At 41.8% G+C, this 16,170-nt stretch overlaps 1 protein-coding gene across 1 annotated transcript; it reads right to left on the reverse strand.

The window, feature by feature from the left end:
- Window positions 1–1,556, reverse strand: LOC106580546 (T-box transcription factor TBX3-like). Its single transcript, XM_014161733.2, has 4 exons — window positions 1,252–1,556; window positions 874–1,141; window positions 548–694; window positions 1–81 (listed from the first exon to the last, which is right to left on the reverse strand). The coding sequence occupies exons 1-4, from the start codon at window positions 1,545–1,547 to the stop codon at window positions 1–3; spliced, it is 792 nt and encodes a 263-aa protein (XP_014017208.2). The 5' UTR covers window positions 1,548–1,556.
- Between the last annotated feature and the right edge of the window lie 14,614 nt (window positions 1,557–16,170).

Raw genomic sequence — 16,170 nt, forward strand, 5'->3', positions numbered from 1 at the left:
TCACCTTTTTTCTCTTCTCCCATTGCCAGTGTCACGGAATCCTTTGGCGAAAGGATTGTTATCAATTTTCAGTTGTGTAATCTGAAAATATAGAAATCACTGTAATGACTGTAATGTTTCTAAACATTAGACCAGTAATTGATCACATTTTAACACTAATAATCAGAGTCTCTTAGGCAAATTACAGGGATAGCTCAGGAATAGTTTCAAACAAAATATTTTTTCCCCAAGAAGTTCGTGAAGGTTTTATAAGCAGTTAGTTAACCTTGTTAAAATATTGCGCATTTAGAATACATTTGACAACATTTGACAACATAAAATCTACATTTCAGTGCTTGCCAGATATTGAGCCTTGGGTAACTAATCTGCAATAGAGTAGGCTATTTAGCAATAAGTCAGTAATTCATTTAGGCCACAACATAAACTCTTCACAAATGCTTTATGGGTCATTTATGTCATGCGTTTAATTCCCATTTTCAGAGGTCTACCAATACGAAAAATATAATGTTATTCTGAAACTTGCTTTATAAAATTACGAAGGGCCTACCTTATCGTTTTGATATGCAGTTACAGCGATGAATTCTGTCTCAGAAAAGACATAGGTCATGAACGTGCTATATGGCAGTTGGAGGATATCGTTGGCCCTCACAACGTGAAACCTAACCTGGTATTTGTGCATTGAGTTAAGAATCGTCTGCAATTGGAGACAAAATACATTTTAAAGAATACATTAGGCCTAGTGGAACTTTACGTAGTTCAATAAAAAATAGTATATTTCAGTTATATTGTTGCTAATGCAACAATACATTAAATGAGTCAAACTACACATGCACATATTACATTATTAACACAAAACGCATATTTGGAACGTACAAACCCATGCTTGTCCGAGATGTTGTTTGTCAATTTTAGTTTGTGAAAATTGACCACTTTTGACATCCATTGCTCGCCAGAAGCGGGACTGTCTGGGTGTATGTACATCCTCGTTGGCATTTCAGGATCTGCCTTTCCTGCCACCATCCAATGTGAGTTGTGAAACTTGTACCTGCACTCGTCGGCCGCCACAATATCCATCAGCAAAATATATTTTGCCATTTTGTTCAAGCCAGTACATCTGGCTTTGAACGCTGGAAACATGCGCCTGGAGTAAAGGGAACACACATCGATTTCAAATCATCCTACAGTCCTCTAAATTAAAAACGACCAACGTTATAGGCTACATGGTTATTGATGATATGTCATAACATTTACCTTCCTGATTTTGTTATGACCATTTCAGTGCCGAATTTGTGGAATTGTGTCCAAAGGTCCCTCGCCTCCAAGTTAACCTTTGGATCATCCTCGGTGGCATCCTCGGTCCCCCCTGTTTTAGGAGGCCTGAGCTTGGCAGACTGGGTGGCAGCATGGTGTTCCAGCGAGGATAAGCGGAGGATCGTTTCGGCATTGCTTAGATCCAGCGTGGGGTGCCTTTGCGCAACAGGCAAGGGAAGAGACCCGTGGGAAGTTAGTGCAATGACAGGGAAAAACGGAGGTTGTCGGGCCAGCATTGTGTCGATGGTGATATCCGAAGCAGTGTTTGGTAAAAACGGTTGGAATGCCACACCCCCCTGTACAACTGGATCTCTCGTTCAAAAATTCAGCCTCTTTATTTCAAGTTGTTTCAAGGTATAGGACAGCCGATGTCTTCCTTCGTTTCTTAAATACACACGTTTGATATTTGGGCGAGGCTATATCTAGTCTGTGACATTTTTCTCAAGTTTATTTCAAGCTGGTATTTCGTTGCCATTTCATCTTCATAAAATTGAAAAGTTACTATTATCAGAATAAAAAAGTAGCATAGGTCTAGCCCTATGGCCAACTATTTCGATTTTCACTGCGCCAATTTTATTTGTCACGTTCGTGTAGAAATGAAATCCGGAGAAATGTTACCGGTTGATTGCATTCCATAATTGACTATCTCCATCTTTCATTGCAATACATTATCTTGTATTCTTATTCACGAGTTCTATTACCAGAAAAAACTGTGATAGAGGCAATATCCCATCTAAGACCCGCGTGCGACTGGCTTGTGGTCTTCCTTCCGAACTATGCGAATATGTTGCACTGTCCGAGCAAGAGTTGATTGGCTCTTTGACACCTTGGACCAGTCGTATATTCCATTATGGGTGTGTTTTTACGGGTCAGGTGGCGAGTTCAGTAAGCAATATTGTAACCTGGGGTGTTGGGTCAACATGCGATCCCTTCTCTGCCACCTCACTGGTGATCAAAAGACAACTTTGCAAGAGCCATAAAGTCGGACGGAGTGTTAGTGAGCAATCAAGGATTTAGTGCGCATAATTGCAGCAAGGAGCTGTCCACGTGCGTCTGGTGCTGAAATCCACATCTCCACAATAATTTGACTGAGTAGGCTTATTGTCTGATCCACATTGCCTTGCTGAGATGAAAAACAACATAGGCTACATCTAAAAAGATCAGTGATTGGGGCGGCAGGAAGCTAGGTGGTTAAGAGCGTTGGGCCAATAACCGATATGTCGCTGGATTGACTCCACGAGCCGACTAGGTGAAACATCTGTCGATGTGCCCTTGAGCAAGGCACTTAACCCGAATTTCTCCTGTAAGTCACTCTGGATAAGTGCGTCTGCTAAACAAATAACAATTATTATAATAATAGGTAGATGTGCTATGCAAACATAGTAGACAGTAGCATACAGTATGTTTCACATCAAAATCAATAAATACAAATATATCCTAAATCAGTGTGGTTATCCAGATTATCAGCTAAAATGCTGGAGAATGTCTGATTATTAACCGTGTTTAGGTATTTAGGTTAATCCATTAACTATAAGCATGACTCCTTTTGAATGATTAGAATCATAAAGATATTTCATTATGAAAGTTTAGGGCATACTTGACAACTATTATCCACTATAGGCTAATTTTTAAGAATTAATTCTACAGGATTGGCAATTGATCAAAATGCCTGGCTACAATTCAAAACCAGTCTCATCATCAAGTAGCCTATGTTTATTTATTTCTCAAATCAAATGTTCAGACAGTGATCATTTTAACAAATATGTCTGACTGCCAGACAACTCTTATTTCAAAGTCAATAACTCTGTCTACCTCGTCCTCTGCTGTCATTTTTTAAAAGTGTTTCAATAGACATTTTATAGACCAAGACCACATTTAACTGCTGCACAATCAAGGAAGTACCAGTGACCATCCTAAATGCTGGCATTCCTATTAAAACACATTCCCTTGTGCTTCAGTCTTCCCACACCATTCCTGTGCTCAATGGTTTCCTGGACCCACACTGTGACAGCCTTGTGACATGAGAACCGTGCTGCATGGGGACAGTCTGCAGCCAGGGCCTCTGCAGCCAGGGCCTCTGCTCTGCACAGCTAGAAGGTCTGCCAGCGATTGTCCAGGCTGGATTAGTCTCTGGATTTAGTTACAGAGCTTTTTATTGCTCAATGGTCCATGGCAGGCTAGGAACGTACCAGTGAAACCCTTCAGTGAGTGAGAGCGGCAGGTTCGTGACACAAAGTCTCAGACAGGCGTTAAACCTCCAGTGCCATTAGTTTGCTTTCACCAAGGCTGGTTATGTCAATTTCCTTTCTGCAATTTTGTGTGAATTGATACAAGGCATAATGCTTATGCTACTATGCTATAGATTGCTTTCATCTTTAAAATGCAAGTAAGGCAGTCACTGTATACAGCACAGTGCTGTAGAGCTGACACAGTGACCCAGTGAACAAAACCAAGGGATCACTATGACAACCCAACTGATGTATGACCCTTCTGATACCCAGGGGCTTGCTGTGAATTCAGGAGATACAACAACATGTGACCTATGATAAAATCCTGAGCTAGGCATGCGTCTAATTCTGGGGTTACACTAGATATGTAGCAGCGCCGGAACTGATGATGACCCAATCTTTTTCTGGCAGGAGAGGAAGGGGAAAACCCTGCCTGTCCATCAGCAAACTTCAAAGGCTCAGTGAGTAATCTGAAACAGGCCAGAGAATGAGAGCAAACAAGACGCCTGACTGTGATTTGTAGGCTTGGCCACAAGCTGCATGTGAAACCTGTCACGGGATAAACCGCAGAGTTCTATTGGGTCACTGCCCAGCGACATCCTCTCCCTGCAAAACATCTACATTATGCCCCTGTTAGGACATGAGGGACATAAGGGGTCCAGACTCTGGGACACCACTTGCTGAGGGGTGCTTGGGGAAGCACTTGCCCAGAAGTAGATTTTAGCCTTGTTGTCACCCAACACAAACTATCATCAACACAGACTGCACTGGTATCACTGTATAGTGGAAACAGTGTACACATGCTGTACAGTCTCAGGGAGTATCCAAAACGGAGACACCACCACCCCTGGTTCAAACCGTGCCAACCAGGTTTTCGTCGTCAGGGCCCAATTCATCTCTCATGGACAGATCTACGTAAATATAACTGGTACCGTAGAATCTGTCGGGAAGGAATGGGATGCGTGGGATTTACTCTTGAGTCATTTATCAGATGCTCTTATCCAGAACGACTTACAGTTGGGATAACGAGCAGCGGTAGCTCCGGTGTTTGGGTTTCTCGTCACTGGTTATTTGGACAAGTCATGATTTCGCAGGAGTTAATATCTTTCAAATTTTGGAAAGGGAGGGGACATTCGGCCTGTAACTTTCAAAGAGATAGGGTGGAGCTCCTCATTCTGGTTCCACTACTAGTTCTATCATCTCTTTATCTCTTCTCATGTATGGGCCCAGAATTTAATCCAGCAGCTGACCAATTACGTGATACTTTAGTTGTGGATTAACTGAGATTAGGGCACAATGTACCACCCTCTACTGGAGGTCCCCTGACCTCTTGGGCACTGGGAGCATGAAGAGCATCCTTATCACTGTTCAAATAACAGGAAGCAAAGATGTTATGGTGACAGGCATCGTCCCTCTCCTATGCACCACAATGACTTCAACATTCATCTGATATCTTAGTCTTATAGAGTGAGCTTGTCAGAGGAGTGGGTTGGTTATTAGGTGACACACCACAGCACACTCAAAGTCTGAACAAATAGTACCACAGTCTACACTGGAATTGATGGTCTGCGGATTCAGAATTACATTCTGTACAATGCAAATCAATCATCTTGCCAAATTATTTTATTAACTTATTGTTCAGGTAGGAATACATATCCTTGGCAAATATTAAAGGTCCAATGCAGCCATTTTTATCAAATAATTTCTGGGTAATAATTAAGTACATTACTGTGATTAAAAATAAATAAAAAATGTTCAAAAATAAACAAAAATCGCTTCTAGTAAAATAGCAATTTCTCAAGTAAAACTTGATAGGACTGTCAGAGAGTTGTCTGAGTGTAGAGGGGAAAACTGAAAACTAGCTGTTATTGACAGAGCGGTTTGGAAATCTCTTTCTTATTGGTCTATTAACTCATTTACCAACTGGTGATGTTATCAGGCAGGCCAAAACTACATCCAACCAAAACAGACAGAAATTACAGGTGGCCTTTTTAATCAGCTCTTACACTAAAAGGTCATTACTTATCATAATTTTCACAATTTCACAATATTATTCCAACCTCATAGTGTGGAAAAATACACTCAGAGGTCAGTTTATTAGGTACACTACCCGTTCACAAAAAATGTCTCAATCCTAAAGACAGTGAGTCACGTGGCCATGGCTTGCTATATAAAGCAGGCTGACAGGCATCGAGGCCTTCAGTTACTGTTAGATTGAATGTTAGAATGGGCAAAACGAGTGACTTAAGCGTCTTTGAGCATGGTATGATCGTTGGTGACAGGCGCGCCAGATCCAGTATCTCAGAAACGACCGCCCTCCTGGGCTTTTCACGCACAACAGTGTCTAGGGTGTACAGAGAATGGTGCAACAAACAAAAAACATCCAGTCAGTGGCAGTTTAAAATGAAAATGAAAATACTCGTTGATGAGAGAAGTCGAAGGTGATTGGCAAGAATCGTGCAAGCTAACAGGAGGGCCACAAACAGGCAAATAACGGTGCAGTACAACAGTGGTGTGCAGAACGACATCTCGGAACGCACAACTCGTCAGCCCTTGTCACTGATGGGCTATTGCAGCAGACGACCACACCGGGTTCCACTCCTATCAGCTAAAAACAAGAAGAAGTCTCCAGTGGGCAAGCCATCACCAACACTGAACAACTGAGGAGTGGAAAAACATTGCCTGGTCCGACGAATCCTGGTTCCTGTTGGGTCATGCAGAGTCAGGATTTGGCGTAAGCAGCATGAGGCCATGGCACCATCCTGACTGGTATCAACGGTACAGGCTGTTGGCGGTGGTGTAATGGTGTGGGGAATGTTTTCCTGCCACACGTTAAGTCCCTTGATACCAATTGAACAATGTTTCCATACCCCAAATAATTTACGGCTGTTCTGGAGGCAAAGGGGGGTCCGACCTGGTACTAGATGGGTGTACCTAATAAACGGACCATGTGTATAAAGCACAGAAAAATCACATTTTCGACTGCACTGGGCCTTTAACAATGTATAATTATAATCAACTCTGATCAATGTCTTCTGTAGCACTAATATAGCCATGTCCTCTAGCCTAACCTGGCCATGGAATTACAGGTCACAGCAAGAACCAGGGTCATTGGAAGCACTCCAAACCACTGTGGCCATCCTGTCTTCCTAACACCTCTGATGTTTGGACAGTTGAACGTTGATGAATGGTCTAACAGTAGCAGGTCAGTGTGACTGAACATATTTGGAATTTGGAGGTACAAGAAATGTACTTAAACAGAGGAGAAGAGGTGCTAAAGGAGGGAGTCCTGAGTTACGTACCAAATGGCACCCTATTCCCTATGGGCCCTGGTCAAAAGTAGTGCATCAAATCAAATCAAATGTTATTATTATGTAGGGAATATGGTGCCATTTGGAATGACGCCCTGGGGTACATAGGTATCAAATGCACAGCAGCCGAGTGGCGAGGTGATGGGGAAGACTGTATGGCGACCAATGTGAAGGGAGTGATTATATAAGGGTCTGGTGATCAGACCTTTCTTATTTTGTAAATTATTTATGGCCTCACGGTCAGATAATCTCGTGGGCAGATTCTGCGTGTAAACCGAGAGAATCTGCCAGGACTGAAGGGATGCGTGAGGTCGGAGCAGCATTAGTTAAATTCTAGATTTTTTTTGTCACTGGTTATTTGGATGTATCAGGTTTGGGACTAAGGTGGTGCTTAAACTGTTTCGCTTCGAGTGCTTTGTGTGTGTGCCCACACGGAGACAATCTGGCATGGGACGCACAAATATCATACCCCCCAAAAATGCTTACCTCCCATGTTATTGTAATGGTGCAAGGTTAGCATGCCTTGGGGTATGATATAAAATGCTAACCTCCCATGTTATTGTAATGGTGCGAGGTTAGCATGTCTAAGGGTATGATATAAAATGCTAACCTCCCATGTTATTGTAATGGTGAGAGGTTAGCATGTCTTGGGGGTATGATATTTGTACGCCTGAAACTTTCTCACTCATCATTATTCACGATTCATTCCGGCATATCTGTAATCATGGTAGCATCCACATGAATGTAAAAGTGTTTAGAAACATATTATATTCTTATTTAGAATAAAAGGGACTCCAAAATGACAATACATTATTGACCATACATTTTTATTGGAAACAAAATAATCTGAAACACAACCAAAACAAACAGCAAATGCATCCAACAAGTTTGTAGAGTCACAAGCTTGATGTATTCATTGCGTGCTAGGAGTATTGGACCAAATACTGAATGTTTGACTTCTTTAATACATTTGAATTTGTGCCAATACTTTTGTTCCCCTAAAATGGGGGACTATGAACAGAAAGTGCTGTAATTTCTAAACGGTTAACCCGACATGGATGAAAATACCCTCAAATTAAAGCTGATAGTCTGCACTTCAACCTCATAGTTATTGTATTATTTCATATACAACGTGCTGGAGTATAGAGCCAAAGCAACAACAAAATTGTCATGGTCCCAATACTTTTGGAGCTCACTGTATGTAGCTATGCCGTTGAACAGGAGATACCACTATTATCTGTTTTCAAAAGAATCAACATCTAAAAAGCTATTATCACTAAAACATTATTAAATAAAGTGAAACATTATGTTTCAACAAAGCATTGGAAATTGAACTTTTAGCGTGGCTGCCTGTCACCATTCCCTGTGGATGACTGGCACAGATAGACTGGGGTGGTGTCCCAAATGGCACCCTATTCCCTATGTAGTGCACTACTTTTGACTCTGGCCCATAGGGTCCTAGTCACACCCTATTTGGACTGTTGATGTTCACTGTTTCTCTAGGATCAATAGGTCTCATAAACATCAAGGCAAACCTCTATAAGGCTTGAGTCCCAGTTCTGGTTATTTATAGGGCTTGACCATTTGGTTATTTGTTCATGTTTATTCGTTTGAGGATGTAGTTTGAAATTCAGAGCTGATATAGGATCCTACTGGTTCCCTGATACACTGGGGAAATAGTTTTGTACATGAAATGAATATGTCATCATAGTTCTGAGACACAATGAGCCTCCTATTAGACTCCTATTACACTCCTATTAGACTGAACAAATATTTTTAAATAATTTTTTTAATGTAACTTTTATTTAACCAGGTATGGCTAGTTGAGAACAAGTTCTCATTTGCAACTGCGACCTGGCCAAGATAAAGCAAAGCAGTTCGACACATACAACAACACAGAGTTACACATGGAAAAAACAAACATACAATCAATAATACAGTAGAAAATTCTATATACAGCATGTGCAAATGAGGTAGGATAAGAGATGTAAGGCAATAAATAGGCCATGGTGGCGAAGTAATTACAATAAAGCAATTAAACACTGGAATGGTAGGACGTTCAGAAGATGAATGTGCAAGTAGAGATACTGTGGTGCAAAGGAGCAAGATAAATAAATAAATAAATAAATAAATACAGTATGGGGATGAGGTAGATTGCATGGGCTATTTACAGATGAGCTATGTACAGGTGCAGTGATCTGTGAGCTGCTCTGACAGCTGGTGCTTAAAGATAGTGAGGGAGATATGAGTCTTCAGCTTCAGAGATTTTTGCAGTTCGTTCCAGTCATTGGAAGCAGAAAACTGGAAGGAGTGGCGGCCAAAGGAAGAATTGGCTTTGGGGGTGACCAGTGAGATATACCTGCTGGAGCGCGTGCTACGGGTGGGTGCTGCTATGGTGACCAGTGAGCTGAGATAAGGCAGGGCTTTACCTAGCAGAGACTTGTAGATGACCTGGAGTCAGTGGGTTTGGCGACGAGTATGAAGCGAGGGCCAACCAACGAGAGCGTTCAGGTCACAGTGGTGGGTAGTATATGGGGCTTTGGTGACAAAACAGATGGCACTGTGATAGACTGCATCCAATTTGTTGAGTAGTGTGTTGGAGGCTATTTTGTAAATTACATCGCTGAAGTCGAGGATCGGTAGGATGGTCAGTTTTACGAGGGTATGTTTGGCAGCATGATCGAAGGATGCTTTGTTGTGAAGTAGGAAGCCGATTCTAGATGTAATTTTGGATTGGAGATGTTTAATGTGAGTCTGGAAGGAGAGTTTACAGTCTAACCAGTATCCAAAGTAGGGCCAGAGGTATACAGAATGGTGTCGTCTGCGTAGTGGTGGATCAAAGAATCACCAGCAGCGAGAGCGACATCATTGATGTATACAGAGAAGAGAGTCGGCCCAAGAATTGAACCCTGTGGCACCCCCATAGAGACTGCCAGAGGTCCGGACAACAGGCCCTCTGATTTGACATACTGAACTCTATCGGAGAAGTAGTTGGTGAACCAGGCGAGGCAATCATTTGGGAAACCAACGCTGTTGAGTCTGCCAATAAGAATGTTGTGATTGACAGAGTCGAAAGCCTTAGCGAGGTCGATGAATACGGCTGCACAATAATGTCTCTTATCGATGGCGGTTATGATAGCATTTAGGACCTTGAGCATGGCTGAGGTGCACCCATGACCAGCTCTGCAACCAGATTGCATAGCGGAGAAGGTACGGTGAGACTCGAAATGGTTGGTAATCTGTTTGTTAACTTGGCTTCCAAAGACCTTAGAAAGGCAGGGTAGAATAAATATAGGTCTGTAGCAGTTTGGGTCTAGAGTGTCTCCCCCTTTGAAGAGGGGGATGACCGTGGCAGCTTTCCAATCTATGGGAATCTCAGACGATATGAAAGAGAGGTTGAACAGGCTAGTAATAGGGGTTGCAACAATTTCGGCAGATAATTTTAGAAAGAGAGGGTCCAGATTGTCTAGCCCGGCTGATTTGTATGGGTCCAGATTTTGCAGCTCTTTCAGAACATCAGCTATCTGGATTTGGGTGAAGGAGAAGTGGGGGAGGTTTGGGCGAGTTGTTGTGGGGAGCGCAGGGCTGTTGACCGGGGTAGGGGTAACCAGGTGGAAAGCATGGCCAGCTGTAGAAAAATGTATATTGAAATTCTCAATTATTGTGGATTAATCGGTGGTAACAGTGTTTCCTAGCCTCAGTGCATTGGGCAGCTGGGAGGAGGTGCTCTTATTCTCCATGGACTTTACAGTGTCCCAGAACTTTTTTGAGTTTGTGCTACAGGATGCAAATTTCTGCTTGCAAAAGCTAGCCTTAGCTTTCCTAACTGCCTGTGTATACTTGTTCCTAACTTCCCCGAAAAGTTGCATATCACGGGGGCTGTTCGATGCTAATGCAGAATGCCACAGGATGTTTTTGTGCTGGTCAAGGGCAGTCAGGTCTGGAGAGAACCAAGGGCTATATCTGTTCCTGGTTCAATTTTGTTTTGAATGGGGCATGCTTATTTAAGATGGTGAGGAAGGCACTTTTAAAGAATAACCAGGCATCCTCTACTAAATATAAAAGCAACATGCAACAATTTCAATGATTTTACTGAATTACAGTTCATATACGGAAATCAGTCAATTGAAATACATTTGTCAATGGATTTCACATGACTAGGAAGGTGCGCAGCCCTGGGTGGGCCTGGGAGGGCATAGTCCCACCCACTGGGAGCCAGGCCCAGCCAATCATAATGAGTTTTTCGCCACAAAAGGGCTTTATTACAGACAGAAATACCCCTCAGTTTCATCAGCTGTCCGGGTGGCTGGTCTCAAACAATCGCACAGGTGAAGAAGCCGGATGTAGAGGTCCTGGCTGGCGTGGTTACACGTGGTCTGCAGGTTGTGTGGCCTGTTGGAGGCGGCTTATGGTAGAGAAATGAAAATTCCATTCTCTGGCAACAGCTCTGGTGGACATTCCTGCAGCACCTTCAAAATGTGGGACATCTGTGGCATTGTCTTGTGTGACAAAACTGCGCATTTTAGAGTGGCCTTTTATTGTCCCCAGCACAAGGTGCAACTGTGTAATGATCATGCTGTTTAATCAGCTTCTTGATATGCTACACCTGTCAGGTGGATGGATTATCTTGGCAAAGAAGAAATGCTCACTAACAGTGATGTAAACAAATTTGTGTGTACAATTTGAGAGAAATTAGCTTTTTGTGTGAATGGAACATTTCTAGGATCTTTTATTTCAGCTCATGAAACATGGGACCATCACTTTACATGTTTATATTTTTGTTTAGTATAATTAGACTATCCTGACCCATCTTGGGGCATCTGAGTTTCTGTCATACTGTCCTGCCTTCTGAGATGGATAGCTGGCCTCCTGAGATTGGGTATATTGTAAAAGTAACACACACAACAGCACATTAAAAGTTCTGTATTGACATTTCTGTGCAGAAAATGGGGCTACTCTTCAAGATTAGAAAATGACTGCCAGACTCAGTAAACTGTGATTGGAAGTCCTGCAGCTTCAGCACCTTTATAGAATTGAGCATCAATCCAGATAATGAATGTAGAGAAAGGTAAATGAAGAAGAATAAAATGAAGAATAGGCTACGTTATGCATCTATATTCCTTTGCTCTGTATCCCTCAGGCCTTTTGTAACGGATGGCGCTGCCACAGGTCTGTACCTTGGAGATGGTACGGAGGTATCTGCTGTAATAAATGATGTCAGTGACAGAGATGTGCTTGCACATCGCACATAAGACTGAAACATCTGAAGTAAACACTTTCATTTATTTAAGACTCCAACTCTCTCAACTTACAGCATTAGCAAAGTTTTAACAGTTTGAAATAACTTCATCAAATCATAGTTTGATGTTTTTCCCCCTATGAATTATCTACGTCAATATGGCGTTGTGTTTAGCTGGAGCTGTTACCACGAAGAGTATGGTGTTGTCCTGTCCTGTCTGGGAGAATATGGGAAATGCTCCTCCATTCAGCAGGTTACTCAATTCAGGTTTTCAGGTTGAACGATGTAGTAAGAAGATATACACACACACACACAAACACACACATTCTACAGTTCCCTAGAGGAGGTCGCTTGAAGGCAAACTCATCAATACTCAGACGAGGAGACTATTTCACAGGTACAGCTCCCTTTAACTGCAAGCCCTCAATCTGTCAGCCACCTCTCAATAAGCTAATAGTTCTAATGTGTGAAAATTTATTTCTATGGACCTGCTACCTCCTTCCTCAACCCTTTTTCATTCACTTTCCTCTTCCACTCAGCTTCAAAAGATTTATAGCCTTGTTGTTATTGATAAGCAGAAATTGATTCTTCCCAATAATAAAACCTTTGGTTTGTGTAAAGTTTGTGGTCCAAATGTATTTGCTGAATAGTGATTTTAATTCACAAGCCTTGGCGCATATATTTTAGATGTGAAAGGTGGATATAAAGATATACTGTGCAGCCTTTGAGTTCAGTAGACAGTACTACTCTCAGCATAAGAGGCAAATCATTTGTCTTAAGAATTAGAGCTTAGCCTTAATTAACACTGCTTTGGTGATCAGCCCAAGTGTCTTAAGAGTACTGCACCCTGGCAGCCATTATATCCCGAGTAAATTCTGTTGTGCTATAAAGGAAAAATAAGATGTTGTTGGATAGTGAACTCCCGGTAAATGGAAACCACTTTATATACTTCATGAATAACAGAGGAATGAGCAGCTGTGGCAAGATGTAAGTGGTTGCTGTTGACCCCTGTTGATTTAGCCCAAAACTCAGCCGGTAATTTGTTACCTTATCCTTTAGCTCAAAAGGAAAACTGTACAATGAGACTTAGTCGGTTTATTGATCACCCTTTTCCTTCCTGAAAATATTTTAAAGTATTAAGTGGACATAGGCAAATTTGTTAAAGGTGATTTGTAACAACAAAAAATTATATATACACACACACACACACACACACACACACACACACACACACACACACACACACACACACAAAAGTTTGGGGTCACTTAGAAATGTCTTTGTTTTTGAAAGAAAAGCATTTTTTTGTCCATTAAAATAACAGCAAATTGATCAGAAATACAGTGTAGACATTGTTAATGTTTTAAATGACTATTGTAGCTGGAAACGGCTGATTTTTTATGGAACGGCGTACAGAGGCCCATTATAAGCAACCATCACTCCTGTGTTCCAATGGCACGTTGTGTTAGCTAATCCAAGTTTTTTATTTTAAAAGGCTAACTGATCATTAGAAAACCCTTTTGCAATTATGTTAGCACAGCTGAAAACTGTTGTCCTGATTAAAGAAGCAATAAAACTGGCCTTCTTTAGCCTCTCTTGGGTAGGGGGCAGTATTTTCACGTCCGGATAAAAAACGTACCCGATTTAATCTGGTTATTACTCCTGCCCAGAAACTAGAATATGCATATTATTGTTGTTTGATTTGGATAGAAAACACCCTAAAGTTTCTAAAACTGTTTGAATGGTGTCTGTGAGTATAACAGAACTCATATGGCAGGCCAAAACCTGAGAAGATTCTATACAGGAAGTGCCCTCTCTGACCATTTCTTGGCCTTCTATAGCCTCTTTATCAAAAACAGAGGATCTCTGCTGTAACGTGACATTTTCTAAGGCTCCCATAGGCTCTCAGAAGGCGCCAGAACGGAGAATGATGACTCTGCAGTCCCTGGCTGAAAAACAGTAGGGGTTTTGGATAGTGGTCGATCTGAGAATAATGACACGGGTGCGGGCGTGCACGTGAAGAGTCCATTTTCTTCTTTCAGTCTTTGAACAAAAACAACGTCTCCCGGTCAGAATATTATCGCTATTTTACGAGAAAAATCGCATAAAAATTGATTTTAAACAGCGTTTGACATGCTTCGAAGTACGGTAATGGAATATTTGGAATTTTTTTGTCACGACATGCGTCCGCGCATCACCGTTCAGATAGGGACCTGAACGCACGGACAAAACAGAGGATATTTGAACATAACTATGGATGATTTTGAACCAAAACAACATTTGTGGTTGAAGTAGAAGTCCTGGGAGTGCATTCTGACGAAGAACAGCAAAGGTAATCCAATTTTTCTTATAGTAATTCGGAGTTTAGTGAACGCCAAACTTGGTGGGTGTCAAATTAGCTAGCCCTTGATGGCGAGCTATCTACTCAGAATATTGCAAAATGTGCTTTTGCCGAAAAGCTATTTTAAAATCTGACACCGCGATTGCATAAAGGAGTTCTGTATCTATAATTCTTAAAATAATTGTTATATTTTTTGTGAACGTTTATCGTGAGTAATTTAGTAAATTTACCGGAAGTTTTCGGTATGTTTGCTAGTTCTGAACGTCACATGCTAATGTAAAAAGCTGGTTTTTGATATAAATATGAACTTGATTGAACAAAACATGCATGTATTGTATAACATAATGTCCTAGGAGTGTCATCTGATGAAGATCATCAAAGGTTAGTGCTGCATTTAGCTGTGGTTTTGGTTTTTGTGACATTATATGCTAGCTTGAAAAATGGGTGTGTGATAATTTCTGGCTGGCTACTCTCCTGACATAATCTAATGTTTTGCTTTCGTTGTAAAGCCTTTTTGAAATCGGACAATGTGGTTAGATTAACGAGAGTCTTGTCTTTAAAATGGTGTAAAATAGTTATATGTTTGAGAAATTGAAGTTATAGCATTTAAGGTTTTTGAATTTCGCGCCACTCGATTCCACTGGCTGTTGACTAGGTGGGACGATTTCGTCCCACATACCCGAGAGAGGTTAGACTAGTTGAGTATCTGGAGCATCAGCATTTGTGGTTTCGATTACAGGCTCAAAATGGCCAGAAACAAAGACCTTTCTTCTGAAACTCGTCAGTTTATTCTTTCTCTGAGAAATGAAGGGTATTCCATGCGAGCAATTGTCAAGAAACTGAAAATCTCATCCAACGCTGTGTATTACTCCCTTCACAGAACAGTGCAAACTGGCTCTAACCAGAAAAGAAAGAGAAGTGGGAGGCCCCGGTGCACAACTGAGCAAGAGGACAAGTACATTAGAGTATCTAGTTTGAGAAACAGACACCTCACAAGTCCTCAACTGGCAGCTTCCTTAAATAGTACCCGCAAAACACCCGTCTCAACGTCAACCGTGAAGAGATGCTGATGCTCCAGATATTCAACTAGTCTGAAGAAGGCTTTATTGCTGTTTTATTGCTTCTTTAAATCAGCATAACAGCTGTGCTAACGTAATTGCAAAAGGGTTTTCTAATGATCAATTAGCCTATTAAAATTATAAACTTGGATTAGCTAACACAACGTGCCATTGGAACACAGGAGTGATGGTTGCTGTGTCACACCCTGATCTGGTTCACCTGTCCTTGTGATTGTCTCCACCCCCTCCAGGTGTCGCTTATTATCCCCGGTGTACATATCCCTGTGTTTCTTGTCTCTCTGTGCCAGTTCGTCTTTTTTATCAAGTCAACCAGCTTTTTTTCCTTGCTCCTATTTTTCCCAGTCTCTGTTTGTTTGTTTCTAGTCCTCCTGGTTTCGACTCTTGCCTCCGAACCCACCTGCCTGACCACCCTGCCTGTTCTGACTACCAGCCTGCCTATCCCCTTGTACTGTTTTTGGACTCGGATCTGGTTTCTGGTCAAGCCTGTCCTGACCTCGAGACTGCCTATCGTCTGGTACTGTTTGGACTCTGACCTGGTTTATAAACTCTCGCCTGTCCCCGACCTACCTTTGCCTACTCCCTTTGTTATAATAAATATCGGAGCTCTACCATCTGCCTCCTGTGTCTGCATTTGGGTCTCGCCTTGTGCCCTTATATGCTA

Source organism: Salmo salar, chromosome ssa20 (assembly GCF_905237065.1).
Source record: "Salmo salar chromosome ssa20, Ssal_v3.1, whole genome shotgun sequence".
Classification (NCBI taxonomy): domain Eukaryota; kingdom Metazoa; phylum Chordata; class Actinopteri; order Salmoniformes; family Salmonidae; genus Salmo; species Salmo salar.

What these genes read in the sequence shown, in the direction of transcription:
- LOC106580546 (XM_014161733.2), bottom strand. Translation starts at nt 1,547, where the DNA reads ATGCTGGCCCGACAACCTCCGTTTTTCCCTGTCATTGCACTAACTTCC. An exon ending in GTCATAACAAAATCAGGAAG is followed by an intron (nt 1,142 to 1,251) that starts GTAAATGTTATG and finishes CCTTTACTCCAG; the next exon opens with GCGCATGTTTCCAGCGTTCA. An exon ending in TCTCGGACAAGCATGGGTTT is followed by an intron (nt 695 to 873) that starts GTACGTTCCAAA and finishes CTCCAATTGCAG; the next exon opens with ACGATTCTTAACTCAATGCA.